This window comes from Sorex araneus, chromosome 8, assembly GCF_027595985.1.
Source record: "Sorex araneus isolate mSorAra2 chromosome 8, mSorAra2.pri, whole genome shotgun sequence".
In the NCBI taxonomy this organism is placed as follows: Eukaryota; Metazoa; Chordata; class Mammalia; order Eulipotyphla; family Soricidae; genus Sorex; species Sorex araneus.
In genome coordinates, this window is record NC_073309.1 from 56,912,092 (window position 1) to 56,937,425 (window position 25,334).

Consider the following 25,334-nt stretch of genomic DNA (forward strand, 5'->3'; position numbering starts at 1 on the left):
CAAAAGATGAACAGGGGGCCAGAGACAATATAAGGGATAGGGCACTTGCCTTGCATACAGCAAAAAAGTTCATGTTTGGCACCAATTTCCTAAACACAGCCAGGAGTGACTTTTGAGTACAGAGTCAAGATTAAGCCCTGAGGGGCTGGAGTGATAGCACAGCGGGTAGGGCGTTTGCCTTGCATGCGGCCGACCCAGGTTCGAATCCCAGCATCCCATATGGTCCCCTGAGCACCACCAGGGGTAATTCCTGAGTGCATGAGCCAGGAATGACCCCTGTGCATTGCCGGGTGTGACCCAAAAAGAAAAAAAAAATGATTAAGCCCTGAGCATAGCTGAGTGTAGTTCAAAAATGAAATTAAAAAAAGATGAAGATGAATGGAACAACTAATTATGACACATCAAAATTAAGTAAATCTACACGGGGTGGGGGGGAAGGGAGTAAAATGCCATATAATAACTCTCAAAGAACAAAGAATCCAGACACAAAAGTTAGCGTTATTAGGATGTTGATTCTATTAAAAAAAAGACAACCTTTGGGCCAGAGAGATACTACAGCAAGTAAGATATCATTTGTCTTGCATGCGGCTGACCCAGGTTCAATATCCTGCACCCCATATGGTCCCCTGCATACCACCAGGAGTGATCCCTGAGCTTAGAGTCAGGAGTAAGCCTTGAGCACCAAGTGCAGCCCAAATTAAAAAAAAAAAAAGACAACTTTGTTTTTGGTTAATACTCAGCCGCGTTCAGGGGCTCACTCCTGGTTGTGTTCATGGTTCAATCCTACCAGGGCTTGAGGGATTATATTTCGGTGACATGGTAGTAGGGACTGAACCTGTGTGGACTTTATAATGGCAAATGCCTTACCTATCTCTCTGGTCCCCAAATTAAGACAACTGTAATATGCAGTGATAATGAAGATAGGTTAACTTAGACATGAAGGAACTTTTTTTTTTATATGAAGGAACTTTTAAGAGAAGAACAAGTACTATTTATTGAGGAGCCAAACTTAATTTGAACATGGCTGATCCTGACTGGCCCTGGTGTGACAGCCTTCCCCCAGCACTCCCAGGAATAATCACTGAACACAGTCAGAAATAAGCCCTGAAAACCACCAGATGAGAGCAAAAAACACAAGTCTTCTCTATTTGTTTGTGGTAGCAAGCATCTTTGTAACAAAGCTGTAAATAATTTTTAAAAACATCACAGTTATCTTTAAAAGTTTCAGGCGTACTGCTAGTTTTTATAGCCTTGAGATTTTTTATGTGACTATGAAGAGTATGAGCAGCCTCGCTGAGTTCAATTCCTGGAACCAAAAAAAAAAAAATGTGTGGGCAGATATGAATGTGCACTCCCTAGAGTAAGATAATTGAGGTTGGAAGGAAACAGCAAAGATGGCCTGACTGGAGGCTAGCTAGGCAGCAAGGCCCTGAAAGTCAGCTGATTAACATGTTTCCATCAGCAAATGATCCAGAACTGATGTGGCCAAAGAGATAGCACAGCGGGCAAGGCACTTCTTGCCATGACACAGCTAAATTCAATCCCAGATACTCCATATAATCCACCTAGCTCTTCTGGGTGTAATCCCTGAGCACAAAGCCAGAAGCAGAAGCAAGCACAGTAGGGTGGGGTCCCCTCCCCCCCACAAAAAAAAAAAACAAGAAAAAGAGGAAAATGCTAATGATATTAAAGAGAAAAAAACAATAACGGGGTGGAGAGTGAGAAGGGGGACACTATTGCAGAGGGTGGTGTTGGAACACTATATATATTTACATGAAACCTGGTTATCAATATTGTAAATCTCAGTGCCTAAAATCTCTCTCTCTCTGTCACACACACACAGACACACACACACAGACACACACACACAGACACACACACACACACACAAACAGACTGATATTTCCAATATAGAATTACCTGGGAGGGAGGTACTTTTTGAGTTTTTCCTGGAAAGGAAGTACAGATAAATTTTCTTATCTAAAATGACATAAATGATGCCAGAGTGAAGAGGATTTGGTATCAATCCTTTAAAAAGTCTATTTATAGGACAGAAATAATCCAGTAGAGGGGCTGAAGAGAGTACAGGGATAGGATACTTGCCTTGCACATAGCCAACCAGGGTTGAATTCCCAGTTTTCCTTATAGTCCCCCAAGCACTGCCAGGAGTAATTCCTGAGTGCAGAGCAGAAGTAACCCCTGATCATCACTGAGTCACCAAGCCCTCCCCACCAAAAAAGAGGAAATAATTGAGTTGAAAAATCTGATTGTGCAGGAGATAAGGGAAAATTGAGGGAGCAATGTTAGAGAAGGGATAGGTTTAAGGACCAACACATCCAATTAAATCATATAGGCTCTGGCAGGAAGACTGTGAGAATGGGGAGGAAGTCATAGTGATGAAAAACCTCTGCCAATTGCTTCTATTTTCTGAGGGAACTATACCATAGGCTGAGACTCAGCATGAGAAAAGGATCTGTCTCGCTGGAATCCAGGTAGGTGTAGTTGATTAGCTTAGAAAAAGGTTTGAAACATGGTGATTTTGCAGGTGCTGGTAACAGAAAGGCATTAGAGAAGGGAGCAGTGTGATTGATGCAACAAAGAAACCTTAAAGTCAGGATATTAGAATATTACCTCTATGGATAATGCAATGTTAAAATATTATAATAACTAATTATAGAAGTGAGGGAGGAGCTGAAATATCTGATGTGTAAATGAGCAATCCAAGGGGGTGGAGCCACAGTACAAAGGGTGGGGTATTTCTCTTGCACAAGACTGACTCCAGTTCGATCCTGGGATCTCATATTGTCCCTGAGCCCTACCAGGAGCTATCCATGACTGCAGGGATGGGAGTAAGCCCTGAGCACCGCCCCAAAATGGGAAAAAAAAAAGCAGCTCATGAATGGATGACTCTGATGAAGGGAGTGAATGACGATCCGGTCATGAGTATTACAGCTGGGTTTTAGAAGAAATGCAGGGGAACAACCCTCAAGTAGAAAATGAGAAGAGTGGGGTAAAGGAACCATGGAAGGCTCATGAAAGACATGCATAAAGAACTGTCAGTCAAAGCAGGAAGGAGAAAGAAATTATGATCACTGAATGAGTTCCAACTGGGTCCAGTAGGTTTCTGCTAGGGAGGAGTGGAAGATGGGGGCACAGAGCAATACATTGGCCATACAGAGAAAACAATGAAGGTCAGATGGGACCAGGGAGTACTACATATAAGGGGACGCTGATATCAGCTGTGGGGTAGGTGACAGAAGAGAGAAATCCTTCCAGGAGGAAGCACCTGGGTGACAAAGGAACTTGCCAGGATATTTGTGTGATAGTGAATGCTAGCGATGGAGATCCTACGTTAGAGAAACTAGATTTGTAATGCATCTGACTTTCATTATTAAAGGTCAGTACTGTTACTGTTACTGTCATCCCGTTGCTCATCGATTTGTTTGAGCAGGCACCAGTAACAGTCTCTCATTGAGAGACTGTTACTGTTTTTGGCATATCCAACACGCACGAGTAGCTTGCCAGGCTCTGCCGCGCGGGCTCGATACTCGATACTCTCAGTAGCTTGCCGGGCTCTCCGAGAGGGGCGGAGGAATCGAACACGGGTTGGCCGAGTGAAAGGCGAAAGCCCAACCACTGTGCTATCGCTCCAGCCCAAGGTCAGTACTATGACTCAATATATTAAGTTGCTTTCTCAGATAACATTGCAAAATATATATATATATTTGCTTTTTGGGTCACACCCGGTGATGCACAGGGGTCACTCCTGGCTCATGCACTCAGGAATCACCCCTGGCAGTGCTCAGGGGACCATATGGGATGCTGGGATTCGAACCCAGGTCGGCCGCGTGCAAGGCAAACGCCCTCCACGCTGTGCTATCGCTCCAGCCCCAACACTGCAAAATATTATCTCCAAAGCTGTTGGCACAAATCACATGAGAAAGTCCTTTTGCTTAATTCACCCCTATTACACTTATTGAGTGACCACATGCACTAAGCCCAAGAGGTAGGGAATCTGATGTTTGATACCTAGTGAAGTACAGTTACGGGACTCAAATATTGAACTCAAGTACCCATAACACCAGTGGTTCACTGATTCTCAATCATAAGGGATGTGTACCTATCAAGAACTAGATGAATCTTTTTCAACTTTGTATTTTCATCAAATATCCTGGAAGCCCATCTGGGAAGGACTGTTGGTCTCTAATAGACTTACTTTAGGGAAATACAAGAAATATCTATGAACTGGTGGAGTCACTCAAATCCTGCTACCCATCTTGTCCTTTCACCTAAGAGCAGGAAACTTCCTTACTCTAGGAGATGACTGACCTACCTCTCTTCCTTTCTGAATCCAATTATCAAAGATATCTTCTTATCTGGATAAACACACTGAACTCAAGGATACTTAGAGAAACAGAACTCCCACTGGTAGTGGGGACCACAAGGAACATCCTAACTCCAATAAGGAACATTTCTGTTTTTTTTTTTTTTTTTGCTTTTTGGGTCACACCCAGCAATGCTCAGGGGTTACTCCTGGCTTTGCACTCAGGAATTACTCCTGGCAGTGCTTGGGGGACCATATGCGATGCCGGGGATCGAACCCGGGTCAGCTGCGTGCAAGGCAAACGCCCTACCCGCTGTGCTATCACTCCGGCCCCAAGGAACATTTCTGATTTGTCAAAACTCAGTTGAATCCTCCAGCCACTGTTATGGTATAATACTTAAGAGGTGAGGGCAATGACATTCTAGGGACAGTACCCACCAAATGCAGTAACTGTGAATGTCCAAGTCAAATACTGTATTCTAAACTGATATTAACACTCATATTATTGAAATTCCTTCAAGACAGAGCACTAGAGAACTTTATTTCTCAATGGTTTAGACATTTCTTGCTTTTATTACCAAATAACTGGGCCCAGAGAGATAGTACAGCAGGTTGGACACTTGCTTTGCAGGTGTCTGACCTCGTTCGATCACTGGCATTCCATATGATCTCCAGAGCCCACCAGGAAGCGAGTGCAGAGACAGGAATAATCAGGTGTGGGCCCCCAATCTCCTAAAAAAAATCACTGGGAGTGTCCAGGGAATTAGCTCAAAGGCTGAAATATCTGCTCTGCATGTGGAATGCTGGCTTCCAATCCACAGCACTATACGGTCCTCCACAACAGTGCTGGGGGCCACCCCTGAGCACCATGTTGGGAGTGGCCTCCAAACATCACTGGTGTAGCAAAAAAAGGAAATTTAAAAAAAATCACAGAAGGGCCAGAGCAATAGTACAGCAGATAGGGCTTTGCATGTGGCCAACCTGGGTTTGATCCCCAGCATCCTACATGGTCCCCTATGCACTGCCGAGAGTGATTCCTGATTGCAGAGCCAGGAATAACCCCTGAGCATTGCCAGGTCTGACCCAAAAAGTTCCTCCACGCAAAAAAATCACTTGAGAGTCAGCATAATATAGTGGTCGAAAACATGAACTCTGGACCAATAATTCAAAGGGGCTTGATGCCAGGCAGCATCCGGTCACCTTAGAATCAATGAAGCAATGACAGGATGCTCCATAAAATATTAGGTGTGTCCTTAGCCTTCTCAATATCTCAAACCTCAGTTTCTGTTCTTGTAAAACTGGGTGTCATAATACCTATCTCATAGAATTAAAGTAACTGAAAAGTTAGTGCTTGAAAACTCACTCAAAACAGTGCCTACCACACTGTAAGAACCCTGTTTGTTAAGTTTTCAAAAAATCTTAAATTAACCATGTTGATTTTCCCTGTTTCTTTTATTTTTTGGCTTTTTGGGTCACACCCAGTGAGCTTAAAGGATTATTCCTGGCTCTGCACTCAGGAATCACTTCTGGCAGTTCTTGGGGAACCAGATGGGATGCTGGGAATTGAACCCAGGTCGGCCGCGTGCAAGGCAAATACCCTACCTGCTGTACTATCGCTCTGACCCCCACCCCCAATGTTTTTTTACATTGCTTATTCATATATACTTTAGGTGCTATTGTAAATATATTATTTTTATTCCCTCACACTGTATATACTGATGCAATGTCCATAATCATAACATACAGTGATTGCATAAAACATATTACAAACTAATTGTCCAACAATGCAGTGAGAAGTGGTCAAAGACACTGATACACTGTGCTATGCAGTCTTACTTTTTGTTCTACCATTATCTCATACTCCTAGTCATTAACTTCTCCACAATTAATAATCTAATTTACTAAACTTTTATAGGTTTAATCTTGATCAACAGTAAATATGCCATTCAATACTTTTACTGTAAGTTCAGATTTAGTATTCCATACTCTGTTATTTATCCATGATAAAGTCTGCATTTCCACAATTATTTACAAATGTTACTGTAAAATGTTACTATAAAGCTTCCCATCCACTACTCTGGTTTGACAAAATAACAAACCAAATAACTATTTTCAGTTAAAACACCTTTCCTACAGATTTCTCCCTTTAACAGTGCACACTGATCCACACAGTTGGGATCTTGTACAGAGATATTCCACTACTACATTCATGTTCTTCAGCAGGGTTCCTGATGGATCATGAAGGAAATTTTAATTCTCCATTTTTACTAGTATTTAAAAGGGCTCTATAATTTCTAAAATCTTTCCATATTCTTCTTATTCATAGATTTCATCTAAGATGAATATATTTTCTGTTCAATGAAGAACTCTTACTAAAAATTTCCCCTTCTGATTTTACAAATAGTGTATTTTTCCCCAGTGTATTATCAATTGTACAATAAAAGAAAAATCTTTCATCAATTCTATTCACACTTTCTCTTCACTATGATTTCTCTTATGCTGAAGAAGGGCTGAGTGACCACTAAATGCTTTTCCACAGTCACTGCATATGAAGTGTTTCTCTCCACTATGCATTCTCTGATGAATTATAAGAGAAGAATTCTTACAAAACGCTTTCTCACAATGATTACATTTGTAGGGTTTTTCTCCAGTATGATTTCTCAGATGCACAATAAGGGAAGAACTCTCATTAAATGCTTTTCCACATTCATTGCACCTATATGGTTTCTCTCCGGTATGCGTTCTTCGGTGCGCGATAAGGTGAGAGCTACAGTTGAAGGATCTCTCACACTGATTACACTTATAGGGTTTCTCACCAGTGTGAATTCTTCTATGTGCAACAAGGTGACAGCTCTGGCTGAAGGATTTCCCACACTTATTGCATTCATAAGGTTTTTCTCCTGTATGAGTCCTTTGATGTCTAACAAGGTGCGCCATCTGGCTGCATGATTTCCCACACTTATTACATTCATAGGGCTTAATCCCAGAATGAATTATTTCATGTTTTGTGAGGGCTGAGCGTTCTCTGAATGCTTTACCACACTGCTGACAATTGTAGGGTTTCTCTCCCGTATGAGTTCTCTGATGGGCAATAAGATGGGAGCTCCAGCTAAAAGATTTTCCACATTCAGTACATTTATATGGCTTTGCTCCAGAGTGAGTTCTTTCATGTTTACTAAGGGCTGAGTAATCCCTAAAAGCCTTCTCACATTCATCACACTTAAAGGGTTTCTCTCCAGTATGCATTCTCATGTGGGCAATAAGATGGGAGCTCCAACTGAAAGATTTTCCACATTCAGTACATTCAAAAGGCTTCTCTCCAGTATGTGTTCTCTGGTGTCCAATAAGATGGGAGTTCCAATTGAAAGACTTCCCACATTCTTTACATACATAAGGCTTCTCTCCTGTATGAATTCTCTTGTGTACAATAAGATGAGAATTCCAGCTGAAGGCCTTTCCACACTTATTACATTCATAAGGTTTTATTCCAGTGTGAATCCGTTCATGTTTAGTAAGGGATGAACGATTCCTAAAAACCTTTCCACATTTGTCACATTCATAGGGTTTCTCATCGATATGTGCTTTCTCATGTTGAATAAGATAAGAGCTCCAGATAAAAGATGTGCCACACTCATTATAGTCATAAGGTTTCTCTGTAGCATAAGTGCTTGTATGCTGAGTAAGGAATGAGTCATATCCAAAGACTTTCTCCCATTCATTGTATTTACATGCCTTCTCTACAGTACCAATGTTCTGATGTTCCATAAAGGATGAGAAATAAAAGATATTATCATATTCTTTATAATCATATTGGTTTTCCCCAATGTGAAATCTTGGATGTTCACTGAATAATGGGCTCTGGTTAAAAATCTGATGGCATTCCTTATATTCACAGAGGTTTTCTCCTGTGTGCATTCTTTTATGATCACCAAAATGTAATATGTGATTGAAAGATTTAACAGTATCATTACGTTTGAAAATGTTGTTTCCAGTTTGCATTCTTACAGGGTGAATAAGTTGCATGGACTGGGAAAGGGCTTTGTCATAACTATTTTCACAAGTAATATTGTCTCCATACATTATGGCCGAGTTACATCTCCAACTTTTAGGAATTATATCAGGCTTATAGAAATGTTCAATTTGAGAAACTCTCTGAGATGGAACAAAATTTAAACTCTGGTTACAATCTGTCCCAGATTCACAGAATTCATAGCCTCTCTGAGAAAGCACTTGCTTTTGCATGAAGACCATTTGCCTCATAGCTGTGCTCTGGTTCATGTGGTAGATTTCTAATTGGTCTTTATATCCCAAAATTTCTAACCTAGAGAACAAAGGATCATCCCAAATATACCTTTCCAATTTCATGCTATGGGACTTTTCTTCCTGAAAAATATTCTGTGTTGGGATCAATGTTTTACTCTCAATTTTTTTCTTCCATTCTGAAATAAAGAGAGAGGAGAAAAGCCATGAGAACATAAAGAACGTACAGGATATGGTAGAAAGTAAAAATTTTTTCTATGTTACTAAAAAGGAGAAAGAGAGTCTCTTGTCCACGTGCCTGGCTGTCTTCCCCGGGGCCCCTTGGAGGGGGTGGGCTCCAGCTTCCCTCCCCGCCCCAAGCAGTGCTCCCACGGCTGAAGACCTCCGGAGCCTAGCCACAGCCATGCTCAAGGCCCCTCTCCACACATTCGGACAAGCCTCACGCATGAAGGTATCGGCATAGGAACCCAGGTGTGTGGGACCCGGGGCTGAGACGTCCAAGCCTGCTCGGATGGGGACTGGGCCTCTACCTCTCAGATTTCTCATTTTCCAGTAGTTAGGCAATCACACCCAGGTACTGCCCCCAGCGCCGTGTAATCCCACCAATGGCCCACATCCAGAGACTTAAAACCAAGCTCCCAGAAGCACACGGCCGCTTTGCAGCCGCTCATCATCTTATAACCTAGTTCTCCCTCTGGGAGAACCTGGCTTGCTACCAAGAGTTTCCTGTCCACATGGGAGAGCCTCGCAAACTCCCCATGGTGTATTCATATGCCAAAACCAGTAACAGTGATGGGTCTCATTCCCTTGACCCTGAAAGAACCTCCAATACAGCATCGTTGGGAAGGACGAGTAAAGAGAGGTTTCTAAAATCTCAGGATTAGGACGAATGGAGACCTTACTGAGACCGCTCGAGAAATTCGACAATCAACTAAAAAGGAAAATGCAATTTATTTTTAAGATGACTTATTCTAGAGAAAGATAACAAGAAAAAAATAGTGAAAAACTAACAAAAGAAGTTAACCAAAATACAAAGTATATGCTGATGATAAAAATATCCATCGAGGAGTATTTTCCCATGAAAAGATGACCAAATTTGGATGTGCAGGAGAGAATAATCCTGGACACCTGAGATGCTCAGTTTCTGCACGTTCCTAGAAGGCCTGTAATACTTTACATATTAGTTTTAAAGTGTCCACTTGCTCATCTATCATCTAACTTCATCTAAGAAGAATTCACTGTTTTCTTTTGTCATGAATCAGATCAGTGACCATCCCCACCGGAAGTACTCATAGAACTCAGAAGTCAGTTATAGTTTGACAGATCACAAAGCCTATTTAGCAAAGGGAAAAGGTAAAGGAATTTAAGATCAGAGAAAATACAGTATGTTTTTAATAATCTTTTCCCAGTGGAGTAGAAAGGACACAGAGGCTTCAAGTCAGGGTGTCATCTATGACGCTATCACAGTCTCTATTGCATGATTTCAATGACACTAAATTCACCAAGTCATAGGGCAAAAATCACTGTGGGCTATAGTAAAAGGGATTGCTTGTATGAAACCTGCATTCAATCTTCAACCATTTAAAACAAACAAACCAACAAACAGGATATGTGTGTATGTATATGTGTTAGGGCGCTTGCTAACCCAGGTTTGATCCCTGGTACCACAAATGATCCCAGGCCCTGCCAGGAGTGATCCTGAGTGCAGAGCCATGAGTAAGTCCCGAACATCGCTGGGTGTGACACCCCATCCCTCAAAAAGAAAAGACATATGTGAAGAGACCACATCAACAGTGTAGGGAGTGAGGCACTTTAGAAAAAAAATGTGAAGAAACCAGATGAGAAGTGCACTAGTATATGGATTAAGACACTTGCCTTGCATATAGTCACCAAAGATCAATCCCTGGCACCCAATATGGTTCTCAAACATGCCAGGAGTGATCACTGAGTGAGTACCAGGAGTAAGTCCTGAGTGCCATCATTAGGTATGGTTCAAAATACAACAAAAAGGGGGCTGGAGAGATAGTACAGCAGGTATGGCACTTGCCTTGCATGCAGCTGACCCGGGTTTGATCCTTGGCACCACATGTGGTTCCGAGTCCCGGTGGCATGATCTCTGAGTTCATAGCCAGGAGTAAGCCCTACACACCACTGGGTGTGATACCCTGCATTCCCTCCCCCTCCCCAAAAGAAGACTATGAAGAAGCCAGACCACAAGTGCAATGATTAAGGCACTTGCCTTGCACACAGTCAACCAGGGTTCAATGCCTGGCCACCCCCATAAGGTCCCCAACATCCCGGGAGTGATCCCTGAATGAGAACCAGGAATAAACCCTAAGCACTGCCACTGTGTGTGATTCAAAATAAAACAAACAGAAAAACGGCCTGGAGAACTAGTACAGCAGATAGGGTGTTTGCTTTGCACATGGCCATCCCATATGATCCCCTGAGCACTGCCAAAAATAATTCATGAGCACAGAGCCAGGAATAACTTCTGAGCATTACCGGGTGTGGCCCCACAACAGACTGTAGCACTGTCTTCCATTGTTCATCGATTTGCTTGAGCAAGCACCAGAAACGTCTCCATTGTGAGACTTGCTATTACTGTTTTTGGCATACTGAATACACCACGGGTAGCTTGCCAGGCAGGCTCTTCGAGAGGGACAGAGTAATTGAACCCGGGTCAGCCATGTGCAAGGCAAACACCTTACCCGTGATACCCTGTGCTATCACTCCAGCACAACAGAAATAAACAAAAAGGTAATCTTGACAAGAGGAGAAAATATGAGATTCTTCCAGTTCACACATTTACTTTATATAGCTTTAAGTTTTATGAATCATATAACTCTATTATCTATATTAAAAGAATTTTTTAATTTTGGGAGGCCTCACCCAGCATTATTTAGTGCTCAGATTGCTCCTGATGATGCCTGGGGGAACAATGCAGTGCCAGGCATCCAACCGAGCTTCCTAGGTGCAAAGAATGTGCACCAATCCATCGAGTTCTTTCAGCTCTTTTGGAAGAGGTGGGAGGAGGCACAAGCAGTACTCAGCAATTATTCCTGACTTTGCACTCAGGGATGACCCCTGGTAGGGTTCAGGGGACAATATGGATTGCTGAATTGAAACTGAGTTGATAACGTGCAAGGCAAGTACCTTACCCAATGTATTATCTGGTCCCATTAGTCACTGATGACCTCACCCGCGCCCCCCCCCTTTTTTTCTTAAACAAAGTCTATAGCTACAAGGTACAAGTTGAGCAATGAAGGAAATTTTATTTATTTATTTATTTATTTTATTTTTTGCTTTTTGGGTCATACTAGGTAATGCACAGGTGTAACTCCTTGCTCTACACTCAGGAATTACTCCTGGCAGTGCTCAGGGGATCATATGGGATGCTGGGAATCAAACCCAGGTCAGCCGCGTGCAAGGCAAACACCCTACCTGCTATGCTATTGCTCCAGCCCCAATGAAGGAAATTTTAAAGTTACAAAACAGGGTCTAGGCTAGGAAGGGAGTGAGGAAACAGGCCTAGCATGCACACATCCTCAGTCAATCCATAACTCCACATGGCCTCTCAGGTATCATCATATGTAATTTAGAAGGCCCAGTGAGCCCTGACAGATGTGACTCCAGTGGTCCCTAGAACCACTGAGGTGGCCCCTGAACTGGATGGCTCATGAAGCACCACAATCTTAATGAACCACCCACCAGCCCATCTGGCCAGGATCAGGTATCACTGGAGTGGCCTCTCAGTACTATTTGGGAGGAGGCTCTCTCCCCTGCAAATTACCAGCCAAATAAGTGAATGAGAATTCACTAAAGGAAAAGGACATCCGAGAATGGGAGCGGCATCAGGAGAGAAGACAGTGAGGGGATGAAAGTGCACAGGTACATAGTAAGCTGGCAACTTTACTGTGAATCAATGGCAGCAAAAAGAAAAGTCAATAAACTTCCAAGAAGAAATTTGTGAATGTACCAGAGGATGCTAACTCCAATAGACTCAGCCCATTTCTCATAAGGAGGGCTTGGAAGAATGTTCCTTGCTCCCACTGAGGGCTTGCTCTCACCTGGACAGGTGCTTTGAGAAAGTGCTTGCTCCACCATCCATGGTTCTTCTCCTTGCTCCAACAGAGAGATGACCTTAGGCTTGGAAATCTGATTTCCTAAGCATAGAGGGAAAACATAGGCTTGTTTAGCAAGGTACATTTCTTCTGTCAATTCCTAATTTCATATCTGGGCAGGATAAACATGGCCTCTCCTAGTTCATGTTTTATAAGCATCAAAAATTTCAATATTAGAGGGCTGGAGTGATAGTCCAGTGGGTAGGGTGTTTGCCATGCACACGGCCAACCCAGGTTCGATTCCCATCATCCCATATAATCCGCTGAGCATCACCAGAGGTGATTCCTGAGTGCAGAGCCAGGAGGAACCCCTAAGCATTGCCAAGTGGACCCAAAAAGCAAAAACAAAACAAAACAAAAATTTCAATTTCATCCTTGAACCTAAGGATTCAATATCAACTTGGCCTTCTAAGGTCCCTATGGAAATAACAAAGTATTGCAATGGGAATAACTTTGTTTATTTGAGTATTACCAGCCTTACCCACTGAGAGCAGGTGCCCATATGTCTCCAGCATCACATCATGGTACAAGGTTCTCTGAACAGAGTCCAGCTGTTCCCACTCCTCCCGGGTGAAGTTCACATCCACATCTTTGAAGGTCACTAGTTCCTAGAAGAGCACAGATTCCTTCTCAGTCTGAGAACACCTGTATCCTGGGGGTGGAGTCCTGGGAGGCGACAGGATATCTAGGAGCAGTCCTGGATATAGTCGATATTCTGACATGGCCCACATGAGTACCATACCCACACCAGTAGTCCACATTTGGAATATACCCTAAGAGAATCAGATGCCCAGACTCACAATAATCACAACACCAGCAGGTTTTAGACGTTTCCACAGTTCAGTAACAATGGCTAGTATGAGCAGATGGTCCCTTCTCTGGAGATAAAAAAACAAAACCAGGTCCAGAATCTTAATAGATGCCAATTACAAGCACGAACTACAGATCAATAACCATGGCTAGTCTGATCAACATCATCTAGGTCTTCAAGAGTGATTTACACAGACTATCTTCCTAGCTGCAGTAGGAAGGGTTCAGTCAGAGATTACCCATCAGGCCAAAGTGGGTCTGTTAGAATACTATCAAAGAATATAAATTCTTGTTTACATTTATATTAGTTTTGGGGCACCCCAGTAGTGCTTAGGAGGCCAGGGAGACCCAGCAGCAACTCTCAGCCTGGCAATCCAATAAGACAGCCTGACAATGTGATGCTCCTCAGCCCTGAGGTGCTGGTGTTACCTGGGCCACCCAAGTGGTACTTGAGGCCTCTAGGGCTGCATGCAGCAAAACTCAGTGAACCACGTCCTGCCACAGATCCAAGAAGGTCAGGCACGTGCAAGCCCTGAGCCCAAGAAGCTCTGTCTCCCAGCCCTTTAAGTTCTTTTTCTTTCTTTCCTTCAGGGAGCTTAGAAGTGGTAACTTCTTACTCCCAAGTGGTGCTTAGAAAATCGATGGCCCAACTGGTGACTCTTGGTCAACTAGCCAAGGACCCGAGGAGGTGATGCTGCTTTGGCCCTGCAGTGTCAGGGGCCCTGTGGTGCAGGGAGGCCAACACAGGTATGTGCTATACTATCTCCTGGGCCAAGTTCTTGTTTCTAGATTGGGGCTTCCATATATATATAGAAGACAAAACCAGGTGGCAGTTCTAGGGAGAAGGGTATGTGGTACCCCCAAAGGGTATAGAATTCAGGACCTCAGGTAAGTATATGTTCCACCCCCTTCAACTCATTTGAAAGCACTCAAATGCTTAAAATTTCACATATTTAGGGAAAATAGAAACAAGAACACGCAATAGAAAATGAGAAAGGAAGATGAATCATAGCCTAGGAATCAACAGTCAGCAGTCTTAGGTATCTGGGCATGCCTTCTCTTGTGAGGGAGTATGTGGAGCATCACGAAAGGCATGCAACAAACCCACAGTCCTGCTCCCTTACATGTCCCTCTTTGGCAATGCTGGAAACAGACTTTCTGTTCTAGCACACTGAAACAGACTTTCTGTTCTACCTCTGTGTCAATGCAGTTAATTTTGAAAGAAAACAGTTGCTAAAGATATACCCACTGAGAGATCTGCTTCAGGAATCATCTTGCAGCCTGCTAAGTCACTTCTCTTCTACCTGCAGTCAGCCTTTTCCTCAAAGCCTTTCTTCCTGTGCCTGGTAGTGGGAGTTTCTCTCCATACTTCTGCTGCTTGCTGCTGCTACCTCAGTGTGTCAACTTTTTTTTTTCTTTTTGGGTCACACCCAGCTATGCTCAGGGATTACTCCTGGCTCTGCACTCAGGAATTATTTCTGGCGGTGCTTGGGGGACCATATGGGATGCTGGGGGTCAAACCTGGGTCGGCCGTGTGAAAGGCAAATGCCCTACCCGCTGTACTATCGCTCCAGCCCCAATGTGTCAACTTTTATCATAGCTAGCTGACAAGCTCCCTCTCCCTCTTCACAAGCACTAGCTTAAAATCCACAATGGATTCTGCTCCAGTAAGTCCCTGAATCGACCTCAACCTCCTTTGGTAAAATCTTTCCAAACCTGGATTCATCAATGACAACTTACTGGTTTTCCTCTCAGAGGCCTGCTCATGATTATCATGAAAGATAATCAACTTCATTAGCAATCAAGGAAACACAAGCAAACAAGTTAGAGTAATACAACATAACTGTGACCTTAAGGTAAGCAAAGTTTAAAAGCCTGTAATTGTCAAATGGCAGTCAGAAGTGGTACTGCTTCTTAAAAAGCTAGACAGAATACTAGCCATGCTGAAACACATGTTTGTGAATGTGTGTTCACAAAGTGAAACAAAAATCTCTGACTGGAACAGCAATATATTGGTGGGGGGACTAGGGAACCTTTATAAGTTTGTCCAGAAAAAAAATTGAGTGTACAGCCATAGGGGAGCAAATGGAGTAAACATTGTGGGAGATGAGTAGAAAAGCTACATTTAAAGTAAACATCTAGGGGGCTGGAACAATAGCAGAGCAGGTAGGGTGTTTGCCTTGCACACAGCTGACCCAGGTTTGATTCCCAGCATCCCATATGATCCCCTGAGCACTGCCAGGAGTAATTCCTGAATGCAAAGCCAGGAGTAATCCCTGTGCATTGCCAGGTGTGACCCAAAAAGCAATAAATAAAGTAAACATCTAAAAAAAATGAAAATATTACTAAGATATGCCTCAACAGTGACTCCATTTTAACATGGAAATGATTTAGCTTCATAAACATAAATAGCTGTTCTCAGAAATTGTGAGAAGAGAATGTGACTGGGGACTACATTAAGAAGAAAAAAGCAAAAATCATGAAACATTAATTTTGACCATGTTTATTCAATGTTAAGTCAAAGTAGTGCTGACCATGCTTACTGGTCAATTTTTATGTTTTTATTTCCCTAATTATGGAATCTGTCATAAAGAGTTCCAGAATCAGAACTGGAGGTGTGGTTCAGTAGCAGTGCCCACTGCTTCAAGTGAATCCCTGAGTTCCATCTCCAGCACCAGAAGAGAGGAAAGGAGAGAAAAATTAAAAAAAAAAAAAGTTGCAAAGGACTGGAGTGATAGTACAGCAGATAACGAGTTTGCCTTACATGTGCAATTTTGATCCCCGCCACCCATATGGTGCTCCAGCACGCCAGGAGTGATTCCTGAGTGCCTGAGTCACCCCTGAACATCACTGAGCTTGACCTAAAAAGCTAAAGGAAAATCAAAGTGCAGGATCAGAGATTCTATTAAACTGGACAAAGTGGAAGGGCCCACAAATTGCCAAGCAGGAAGATAAAACAATCTCCAGTAAGAAGGCCTCTGCAAGGATCCACAATTCATCGAGGCCTCAGGAATACAAAGGAAAATGCGGAAACAGAGGCAAGACATGAGAGAAGCATCTAGTATCACCCCCTACGAGCCAAGACAGATTCTGGATGTCTTGGAGAGGAAATACATTGTTCTGATACTGCTTCAGGAGCAGGAGCCCACAAAAAGGAAGTAGGCAAGTCCTTCTGTCCAAAGGTAATTAACTCTTATTTGAAATTTCACTTTGATTTTTTCTTTGCCAAACTGGGGTTATATCGGGAGGGTGTTATTTTCTGGGGGTAGGATCCCAGAACCTCATCTGCATCCTCAGCCCTAACTGTCTTTTAGTCTCCTGAGCAGTGCTCAGGATGTGGGTACTCCAGGCGAGACTCATGGGTGCGGACCTAATTGGTACCAGGTCCTATGGCGCTGCTGAGGCCTACAGGTGCTCTAGGGTTACCAGTACCACACTAGATGTGCTGAAGGCAGAGGGTAGGAAGAGGCATACGATGCCAAGGGTGGAACTAGTAGCTCCTCAATGTGCTCCACCAGTTTGATCTAGCTCCCAGGTCATTTTTTTTTTTTTTTTAGCTACCTCCAGCTATGTTCACGGCTTACTCCTGGCTCTGCACTCAGGGATCACTCCTGGCAGAGCTCGGGGAACCGTATGAGGTTCTGGAGATTAAACACAGGTTGGCTTTAAGGCACATGCTCTACCTGCTATACTGCTGCTTGGACCCTTCCAAGCCTCCCTTGGTAATCATCTGATAAGAAGAATTGCTTCAAACAAATCCTTGTAAGTATTCTCATGTCTAATACACATGTGAAAGTGTTAATCTTGGCATTTAAAAATCATGTCATGAACTCTAACACCAGAAAAATGTTGAAATCTCTAAGTTTTGAGGGAGGGATATGGCATGTCGGGGATCAAACTCAAACAAGGCAAGTGTCTACCAGTGCTATCGCTCCAGCTACGGGTCTCAGCTCACCTGGAAAAACTCGTGAGTCTCTCCTGAATTATTACCTTCCTTCATACTCTTGATAGTTGGCCCTTCATAAAACCTGGGAAAATCCAGATCTCACTGGTATCTTTAGAATTTTATTTTTTATGTTAGTGTAAGCTCTTTGCAGTGGACATCAACTATGTACATACTCAAGACAACCAAGGATGGGTGCAGAGTATCACGGATGCTTAATATGTGCCATATGTTTAGCATGCAGAAGACCTAGGTGGATTATGAAAGGGGATGAATGCTCTATTTGGGGAGGCTGGGTGTACTTTTAGGTGGGCTGGGACATTACTTTTTGTACTTCTCAAAATAATGGCATTTAGGGTCCCCCTCACTATCCAATGAGTTCCCAAGAACAGACTACTCAGATAACAAGGGATTTGAGGTTTTCAGAGATGAATGCTTTATTTCAACAAATATTTAATTTAGAGGGTATAAAGGATACGAGACTTTCATATGCATTTCCGAAGACTTTACTCAACACAAAACTCACGATTAAAGTCTTGAGTTTCCCATAGGGAAAAATCCAAAGTGAGTGTGGTAAGAGGGCCAGGAACATGGTCTCAGAAGTCACAACTCTTCAGACACTGGAGGATGATTTTATTCATTAAGTATTTGTTTTTGTTTTCTTGGTATTAATGCAATACTTTTCAAAAAACCTTAGGTGAATTAATGGCAGAGTATAACAGCTACCAGGAATTATTCAGTGTTTGATTACAACTGGCTTATTTCCCAAAGATTGCTTCATGGCCCATCTTTTAGTCTGTTACAGGATCTAAAAATGACTGTACAGCAGCAATTATCGGTTCCCCCAAATTCTGATGCCAGGCAAGCACACCCCATGGCATGTAATTCAGGGCTTTCTGAATCCCCACAACAGCATATTCACGATGCGCTTCACCAGTCAGCTGTGAAACTGTGATAGCTCTTAGCTCTGGGTTGTTGTTGGCTTTTTTTTTTTAACAATGGAGGAGGCATAGAGACATTAATGTTTTTATGGTATCACATATTTGCTTATTTCAACTTAGAAATACCAGCTAAAAGGCAATGAAATTATTATTATTTGGTTTTGGGGCCACACCCAGTGATGTTAGGGATAATCCTGACTCTGTACTCAAGAACCACTTCTGGCAATATTTGAGAGATCAGATGAGATGCCTGGGATTGCACCTCGGTTGGTTGTGTACAAGGGAAGCATTTACCTGCTGTGCCACTGCTCTGGCCCCACAATGAAATTATTTTTACCTTTCATAACAGGGAATTTAGAGTAAATCTGACAGAGACCAAAAGGGAAAACTTCCTTAGAAATATCGCGATGATTCCAAGAAACTGAAACAATTTAAAATGGCCACCTCTGAGTCATGGAAAGAAAAATACACAGTGCCAGAGGGGCAGCACAGTGGGTAGATGCTTGCCTTAAAGGCAGTAAACTTGGGTTCTATACCAAGCACCAGACAGGGTCCCCTAAGACCCTTCAGCATTGATCCTTGAGTGCAAAGCCAGGAGTAATCCATGAACAATGCTGGGTATGCACATCTCCCCTCCACAAAACAACAACAAAAAAATCGATATAGGCTTCAACCATTGAATACAGACTAAATGATAGAAACTGGACACAAAAGAGCACATATTATATGATTCCCTTTACAAGATATCCAGACTAGTGAGATTAGTGCTTGCCACAGAAAATGACAATTAGGCAAAAGAGATGGCATGGTGTAAAGGCACTGATTCTGTATCCCAATTCCTTTTTCAAATCCCCTACACCATGTAAGGTACCTCAACACTGCCAAGAGTAACACCTGAACGATCTAGAGCAGCCCCTGAGCACACCTAGTTATAGCCCAATCTCCCTACCCTTACCTCCAAAAAAGAAAAAGTGATTAACTAGTAGATATATGGCTTCTTTCCAAGGTGATGAAAACATTCTAGAAAAAATACTGCTGATGGTGAAGATATACTAAGAACCACTGAGCTGTATTTAATTGATGGGTGTGAAATTCAAACCCAGAACCTTAGATACGAGAGACACTGTGCTTCATTCCTGCCCCCGTAGTATATTTTGAAATAGTGATTTTTTTAAAAAAAATTTTATTGAATCACAGTGATATACACAGTTACAAAGTTGTTCATGATTGGGTTTCAGTCATACAATGTTCCAACACCTGTCCATTCACCAGTGCACATTTCCCACCACCAATGGTCCCAGTTTCCCTCCCTCCCCCCCTCTCTGGAAGTAGTGAACTTTATGGTACGTGACGAACACTTTAACAATGATTAAAAATACTTAAGTGGCAACCTCCAGTAAGGAAGTTGGGCACGTAACACATCCCTAACATCAACTCTGCTACTATCCTTTTTTCTCTTGGGTGTCATCTTCATGTCCTGATAGTCAAGAGTCCCTTTTCAAGAAACTTTACACCTCTCAGATCCTATTTCCAGGCAGCCCTAATCAAAGGTCAAAATACTAGCTTGTCTCTGAGCCATTTCACAACTTGCGAGGAGCCTCTCCTCAGCCACGATGAAGGAGAAATCCTGCTACCAACACTTATGGAGTTTCATACTACCAAGATGAAACCCCATCTCTGCAGCAGTCCTGGCTTTTCTAGCCTAAAATCCCAACTGGGATCAGACTCCACCCAGAACACAGGTCATGCAGAGTGGCAGTGCCCATCCTAGCACACATGTACCTAGGAGTCTCCACCTTGCTAAACAGGGCCATACCCATTTGGTTGATGCACCTCCTCACTTCTTGCCTCTGGTAAGCTGTGACTCCCAGACAGCTTCTCTCTCCTCAGCAAAAGTACCCTGGCCATCCTGGGAGCCCCTATGTAAGACTCTGTCCTACTGCCCAGACCATTTCAGTCTCCCTGTGTCCTGAACATGAGGTCTTAGCTAAATCTTCTTATAAGGACTGGAAGATCCTCAGGACATGGCTTTACACTTGTCCTTGTTCCCCTCCAAGAAACACACAGGTCTCCAAGACACTGTCAATCTGACTCAGCACTGAGAGATAAAAGAAGGTAAGAGGACAAAAGAGAGGGCTACTAGATTAGGTGGCTCTCTTTTGTCCACTGAGCTCAAATTACATAGGCTTGGCTGACAATTAGTCAAGGAAACTATCTTGAATTCTCCCTGTGCATGCGCAGGAGGTGATCATTTCTGCCTTATTCCTTTACTACTCACACTTTACTACTCACACTCCTTTGTAAACCAAGAAACCACACCAATTCAGATGGTTAGGGGAAAGCTAGACATCCTAAGGCATAAGGCAGTTTTCCAAGAAAAAGCAGAAGCCCCATCTCACCTGGACCTGGTCTGGTGGGATCGCAGTGGCCCTCCTCCCCTCATCAGGGTTCTCCTCTATGCTCCAGGCAGAATCCTGAGGACACAGAGCTGTGGGAAGAAAACTGAAGTCACAAAAGCCATTCTCCCTGTCTTAAGTATTTCCCTTTGGAGGGATTGTGCCAGCCCCTAGTCCACCCCCTTGAGTTAAGGGAAGAGACACATTTTCTTATTATATAGACAAGGAAATTCGGATAGGAGAAGAGACACATGGAACGACAACATATCCCTTTCTGAGGCAGTCTATTTGAAGCAGGGCTTTTTCAGTCTTTCTAGACCTGATACCTAAATGATGACATGTTTATTTTCATGCGCACTGTCTTGGAGGATATCACAATGTATACCCCAACGGAGCACTATGATCCATCACGGTCTCAGCTTTGCAGAGACAAATATGGACTAAAATCCCCACCTGGTTTCCCACTGCTGATCCCTACAAGTGACAACAAAGCAGCAAACACAAGCAATGGGGACACAGGCTCTTGACTCACCCCAGGAGGCCCATGGATCAACAGATGCCATCCCCCAGGACTGGTTCATAAGGATACCTGCATCAGAGCACCAGATTAGGAGAAGAGACACTGAGACATTGATTCTAGTGACAAAGTCAACAAAATGGAAATAAAGACCTGTTTATGTGTACAACAAAGTCATGCAAGTGTCTAGGGGATCCTGAAATAATTCATTAAGACAGGTGTGCGTAGGGGCTGGAGTGATAACACAGTGGGTAGGGAGTTTGCCTTACACGAAGCCAACACAGGTTTGATTCCCAGCATCCCATATAGTCCCCTGAGCACCGCCTGGAGTATTTCCTGAGTGCAGAGCCAGGACTGACCCCTATGCATCACTGGGTGTGACCCCCCCCAAAAAAAAGAAAAAAATTTAAAAAAACGACATGTGGGGCTGGAGTGATAGCACAGTGGGTAGGGCATTTGCCTTGCACACAGCCAATCCGGTTTGATTCCCAGCATCCCATATGGTCCTCTGAGTACTGCCAGGAGTAATTCCTGAGTACAAAGCCAAGAGTAATCCCTGTGCATCGTCAGGTGTGACACAAAAAGCAAAAAAAAAAAAAAAAAAAAACCACATGAGTACCAGAAGTACAAAGGCAAGTCATTCAGGAAGTATGTCCACATGTTATCACCAAAGAACAATCACATGACACAGAGCAAAGACCAAAATCCCTCAAATGGTGAAAACTGTATCCATTTTATAGAAATACAGGACTTCCCTTAAAGATACAATGACACAGCGGGTAGGGCGTTTGCCTTGCATGCGGCCGACCCGGGTTCGATTCCCAGCATCCCATATGGTCTCCTGAGCACCGCCAAGGGTGATTCCTGAGTGTAAAGCCAGGAGTAACCCCTGTGCATCACCGGGTGTGACCCAAAAAGCAAAAAAAAAAAAAAAAAGATACAATGACATCATACTACTATTTAGAATTATTTTACAGATCAATGCTATGTGAGAATAGTAAAAATTAAACCATAGTATAGAAACTTTGCTTATTTTTATGACTATCTTCTCTCTTTTGGGGGTAGGGTGGGGGTGTTGGGGTCACATTGAGGTACTGAGAGGGACCGTATACAGTATTGGAGATTGAACACTGGTTGGTTGTACCCTGCATGCAAGGCCAAGTCTCTCTCTGGACTGGTAATAACTACTTTCTAAGAAATGCCAAAAATTCCTGGAGCTCTGCCAGGAGCAATTTCTGACTGCAGAGCCAGGAGTAACCCCTGAGCATCCCCAAAAACAAAACAATAAAATGAGCAAGTCATCTTTTCTTTATTTCTTTGCATCCAAAGGTGCTCAGGGGAACAAATGGGGATTAAAACTCAGTTGGCCATGTGCAGGGCCAGCATCCTACTTGCTGTACTATCATTGCAGCCCTGCAAGTTTTGTTTTTTAAATGTCAGTTGTTTTTTTCTTTTTCTTTTGGACCATACCCGATAGTGTTCAGGGGTGTGGCTCTACACTCAAGAATCACTTCTGGTGGGCTCAGGGGACCATATGGGATGCTGGGGATTGAACCCAGGTCGGCTTTATGAAAGGCAAGCAAGCACCTTACCCACTGTACCATCACTCTATCCCCTCAGTTTTAATTACCAAGAAACAAACCCTCCAACTCCCAAAGTTCTCAACCCTTCCCCAGTTTTGACCCCCAGTTACAGTATCACTGCTGGGGAGGTCCAGAAGAAAAATGCCTTGAACTCACCCCAGGAGGTCCATGGCTTTATGGCAGCCATAATTCAAGAACTGAGGTCCAATGACAGGCAGAAATCAACTGCAATCTCAACCTAAAGACAAATGTAGAATGACACAAGATCAGACAGAAGATCCATGAAAATAAAGATGAAGAACTGTAAGAAAGCAGTTTTGGAGTAAGGTGCTGGTTCAATTACTGGAGAACAAGTACTGCACTCACCCAAGTCCAATTCCCCAGACGTGGGGGCCCACGGCCAGTCCAGCACCGCTAGGTATGGGACCTAAAACAATTTTGGGGTCACATCCACGAGGTCTCCTGGTTCTGTGCTCAGGGATCACTCCTGGTGGGGTTCGGGGGACCATATGTGGTGAAAAACTTAGCAGAATTCCTGAAGAAAACCCGTTTTGGGGCTGGAGTGATAGCACAGCGGGTAGGGCATTTGCCTTGCACGCGGCCGACCCGGGTTCGATTCCCAGCATCCCATATGGTCCCCTGAGCACCGCCAGGGGTAATTCCTGAGTGCAGAGCCAGGAGTGACCCCTGTGCATTGCTGGGTGTGACCCAAAAAGAAAAAAAAAAAAAAACCCTGTTTTGTGCTTCCATGTTCACTCATGAGCGCTTTCTGCCTGGCCTTCTGCAGAGAAGGGCATTGGGAAGGACTAGAAGCCCAGCGCCGTATTAGGTCTCCAACTGCTGTCTAATCTAACAACAATCACTGCAAGTTCCCCCAGCTCGGGTACATAAGCTGGGGACTCGGGAGTGGTCGCTGGATGGGGCTGGGGAATCACAGAGAGACACGAAGAACATGTTAGGGAGTTAAAGAAGCACGGCCGCCGCCGTCTGAACATTCAACACAAGTACAAGACGCACACCGAGATTTTTTGTTTTTTCATGTGAATGTCACTTTTTTTTTTTCTCGGGTTCTGGGGCATCCTGTCTGGGCTCAGGGCTCACTCCAGTTGGAGTTCGTTGGGCCCCGTGTGGCGGCAGGATCGAGCCGCGTCGTCAAGTGGAAACCATGTGCTTTCCCCGTCCTGCAGCTCCGGGGAGGTCTCGCTTTTGCAGAGCACAGCAAACCGGCGTGCGGGACTCCGTGGGCCGCGACCCACCCTCGGTCCTCGCGGCTGTCCCCGGCCCGCGGAGCCCGCACAGGAGCCGCGCTCTGGAGGGAGAAGGCGGCGACACCGTGTCTCCCCGGCTCCGGCCCCTTGGTCGCCGCGGGCGGGGTCCTCACCTGCCCGCAGCGTGGCCTCCGCCCTCTCGTCAGGCGACTGCGCGAGGTCGCCCGGACCCCTCGGCTTTTGTTCCGCGGCCGGCAGGCCGGCGGGGCGCGGGGCTTCCAGACAAAGGCGCGCAGGGCCGGCTGCGACGATCCCGGCGTCCGCCCAAGCTCTCACGGGGAGGCTCGGGGCCTCGCGGCCAGGAACGTCCCTCGGGGTCCGAGGACGCGGAAGAACCGACGCGCTACCCGTGACTGTCCCTAGTGTGCGCCACCTCTACCCGTCCTCCAAGACCGCGGCACAGGCGCTGGCGGCGGCAGCTCGGCCGGCAACCACCTCAGCTCCGCCGTGAACAATGGCTGCGACCCTCTGACGTCACCCTGACGCGGAGCCGCGGGTTGCCGGGAATCGTAGTTCCAGGTCCCGCGTTGCCTAGGACGCGCCGCGCGCGGGCTGCCGGGAATCGAAACTGGGCAATAACGCCTGACTTGGGTATCCAAGGGCTACTCCAACGGGCAGAGGGGGCTGTGAGAAACCCTATATTCCCAAGCCTCAAGCCACGGCAAGTGGAAATACGGGACTTGTATCACGAGCGTCGCGGTATGGCACAGGAGCCTGGAGCAGCCCCGCTCCTCCTGGACCAAGCCCACCGTCATCAAAGGTTCCTGCACCTGAAGTTGCACCCAGACCTCTGCTGCGTCAACTCCCTGACCCTACAAAGTCCCGGCAAAGGATGGACATGAGGGATACAGGGACATGCCCTGTGGGTTTTGAACCGTACCGGCGGTGTTCAGGTTTGACTCCTGGCTCGAGCTCAGAGAGATTATTCCGAACCATCACCTCAGGCTTGGACTGGGGCAGACCCAAAGTCGGGGTGCGTCCAGGCCCTCGGCGGAGAGGCCACACGCCCCCAACCGGGACTAAGAGACTACGGGAGCGCTAGGGCGGTAGGGTCTCAGCTCAACCCACCGAACACCGGGAGTCCGCGCCCCGCCACCCCTCCGCGAGATGGAGGTCGCTGGTGTTCCTGGGCTCGCTCACCCACGGCGACCTAAAGACCCCGCGGAGC

General features: G+C 44.7%; 1 protein-coding gene across 1 annotated transcript; it reads right to left on the reverse strand.

The window, feature by feature from the left end:
• Positions 1-346: 346 nt before the first annotated feature.
• LOC101553105 (zinc finger protein 606) lies at positions 347-24,646 on the reverse strand. The gene is made up of 7 exons (XM_004616926.2): positions 24,280-24,646; positions 23,055-23,136; positions 21,331-21,387; positions 20,802-20,890; positions 13,190-13,316; positions 12,655-12,750; positions 347-8,763 (listed from the first exon to the last, which is right to left on the reverse strand). Exons 2-7 carry the CDS (start codon positions 23,083-23,085, stop codon positions 6,791-6,793), a joined length of 2,373 nt encoding a protein of 790 aa, XP_004616983.2. The 5' UTR covers positions 23,086-23,136; positions 24,280-24,646; the 3' UTR covers positions 347-6,790.
• Positions 24,647-25,334: the final 688 nt, after the last annotated feature.

Coding starts and splice junctions, on each gene's coding strand:
- LOC101553105 (XM_004616926.2), bottom strand. CDS start 23,085: ATGGCTGCCATAAAGCCATGGACCTCCTGGG. Junction 20,891..21,330: donor TGATCCATGGGCCTCCTGGG/GTGAGTCAAGAG, acceptor TTCTTCCCACAG/CTCTGTGTCCTCAGGATTCT. Junction 8,764..12,654: donor TTCTCAAAGCACCTGTCCAG/GTGAGAGCAAGC, acceptor TCTTTATTTCAG/AATGGAAGAAAAAAATTGAG.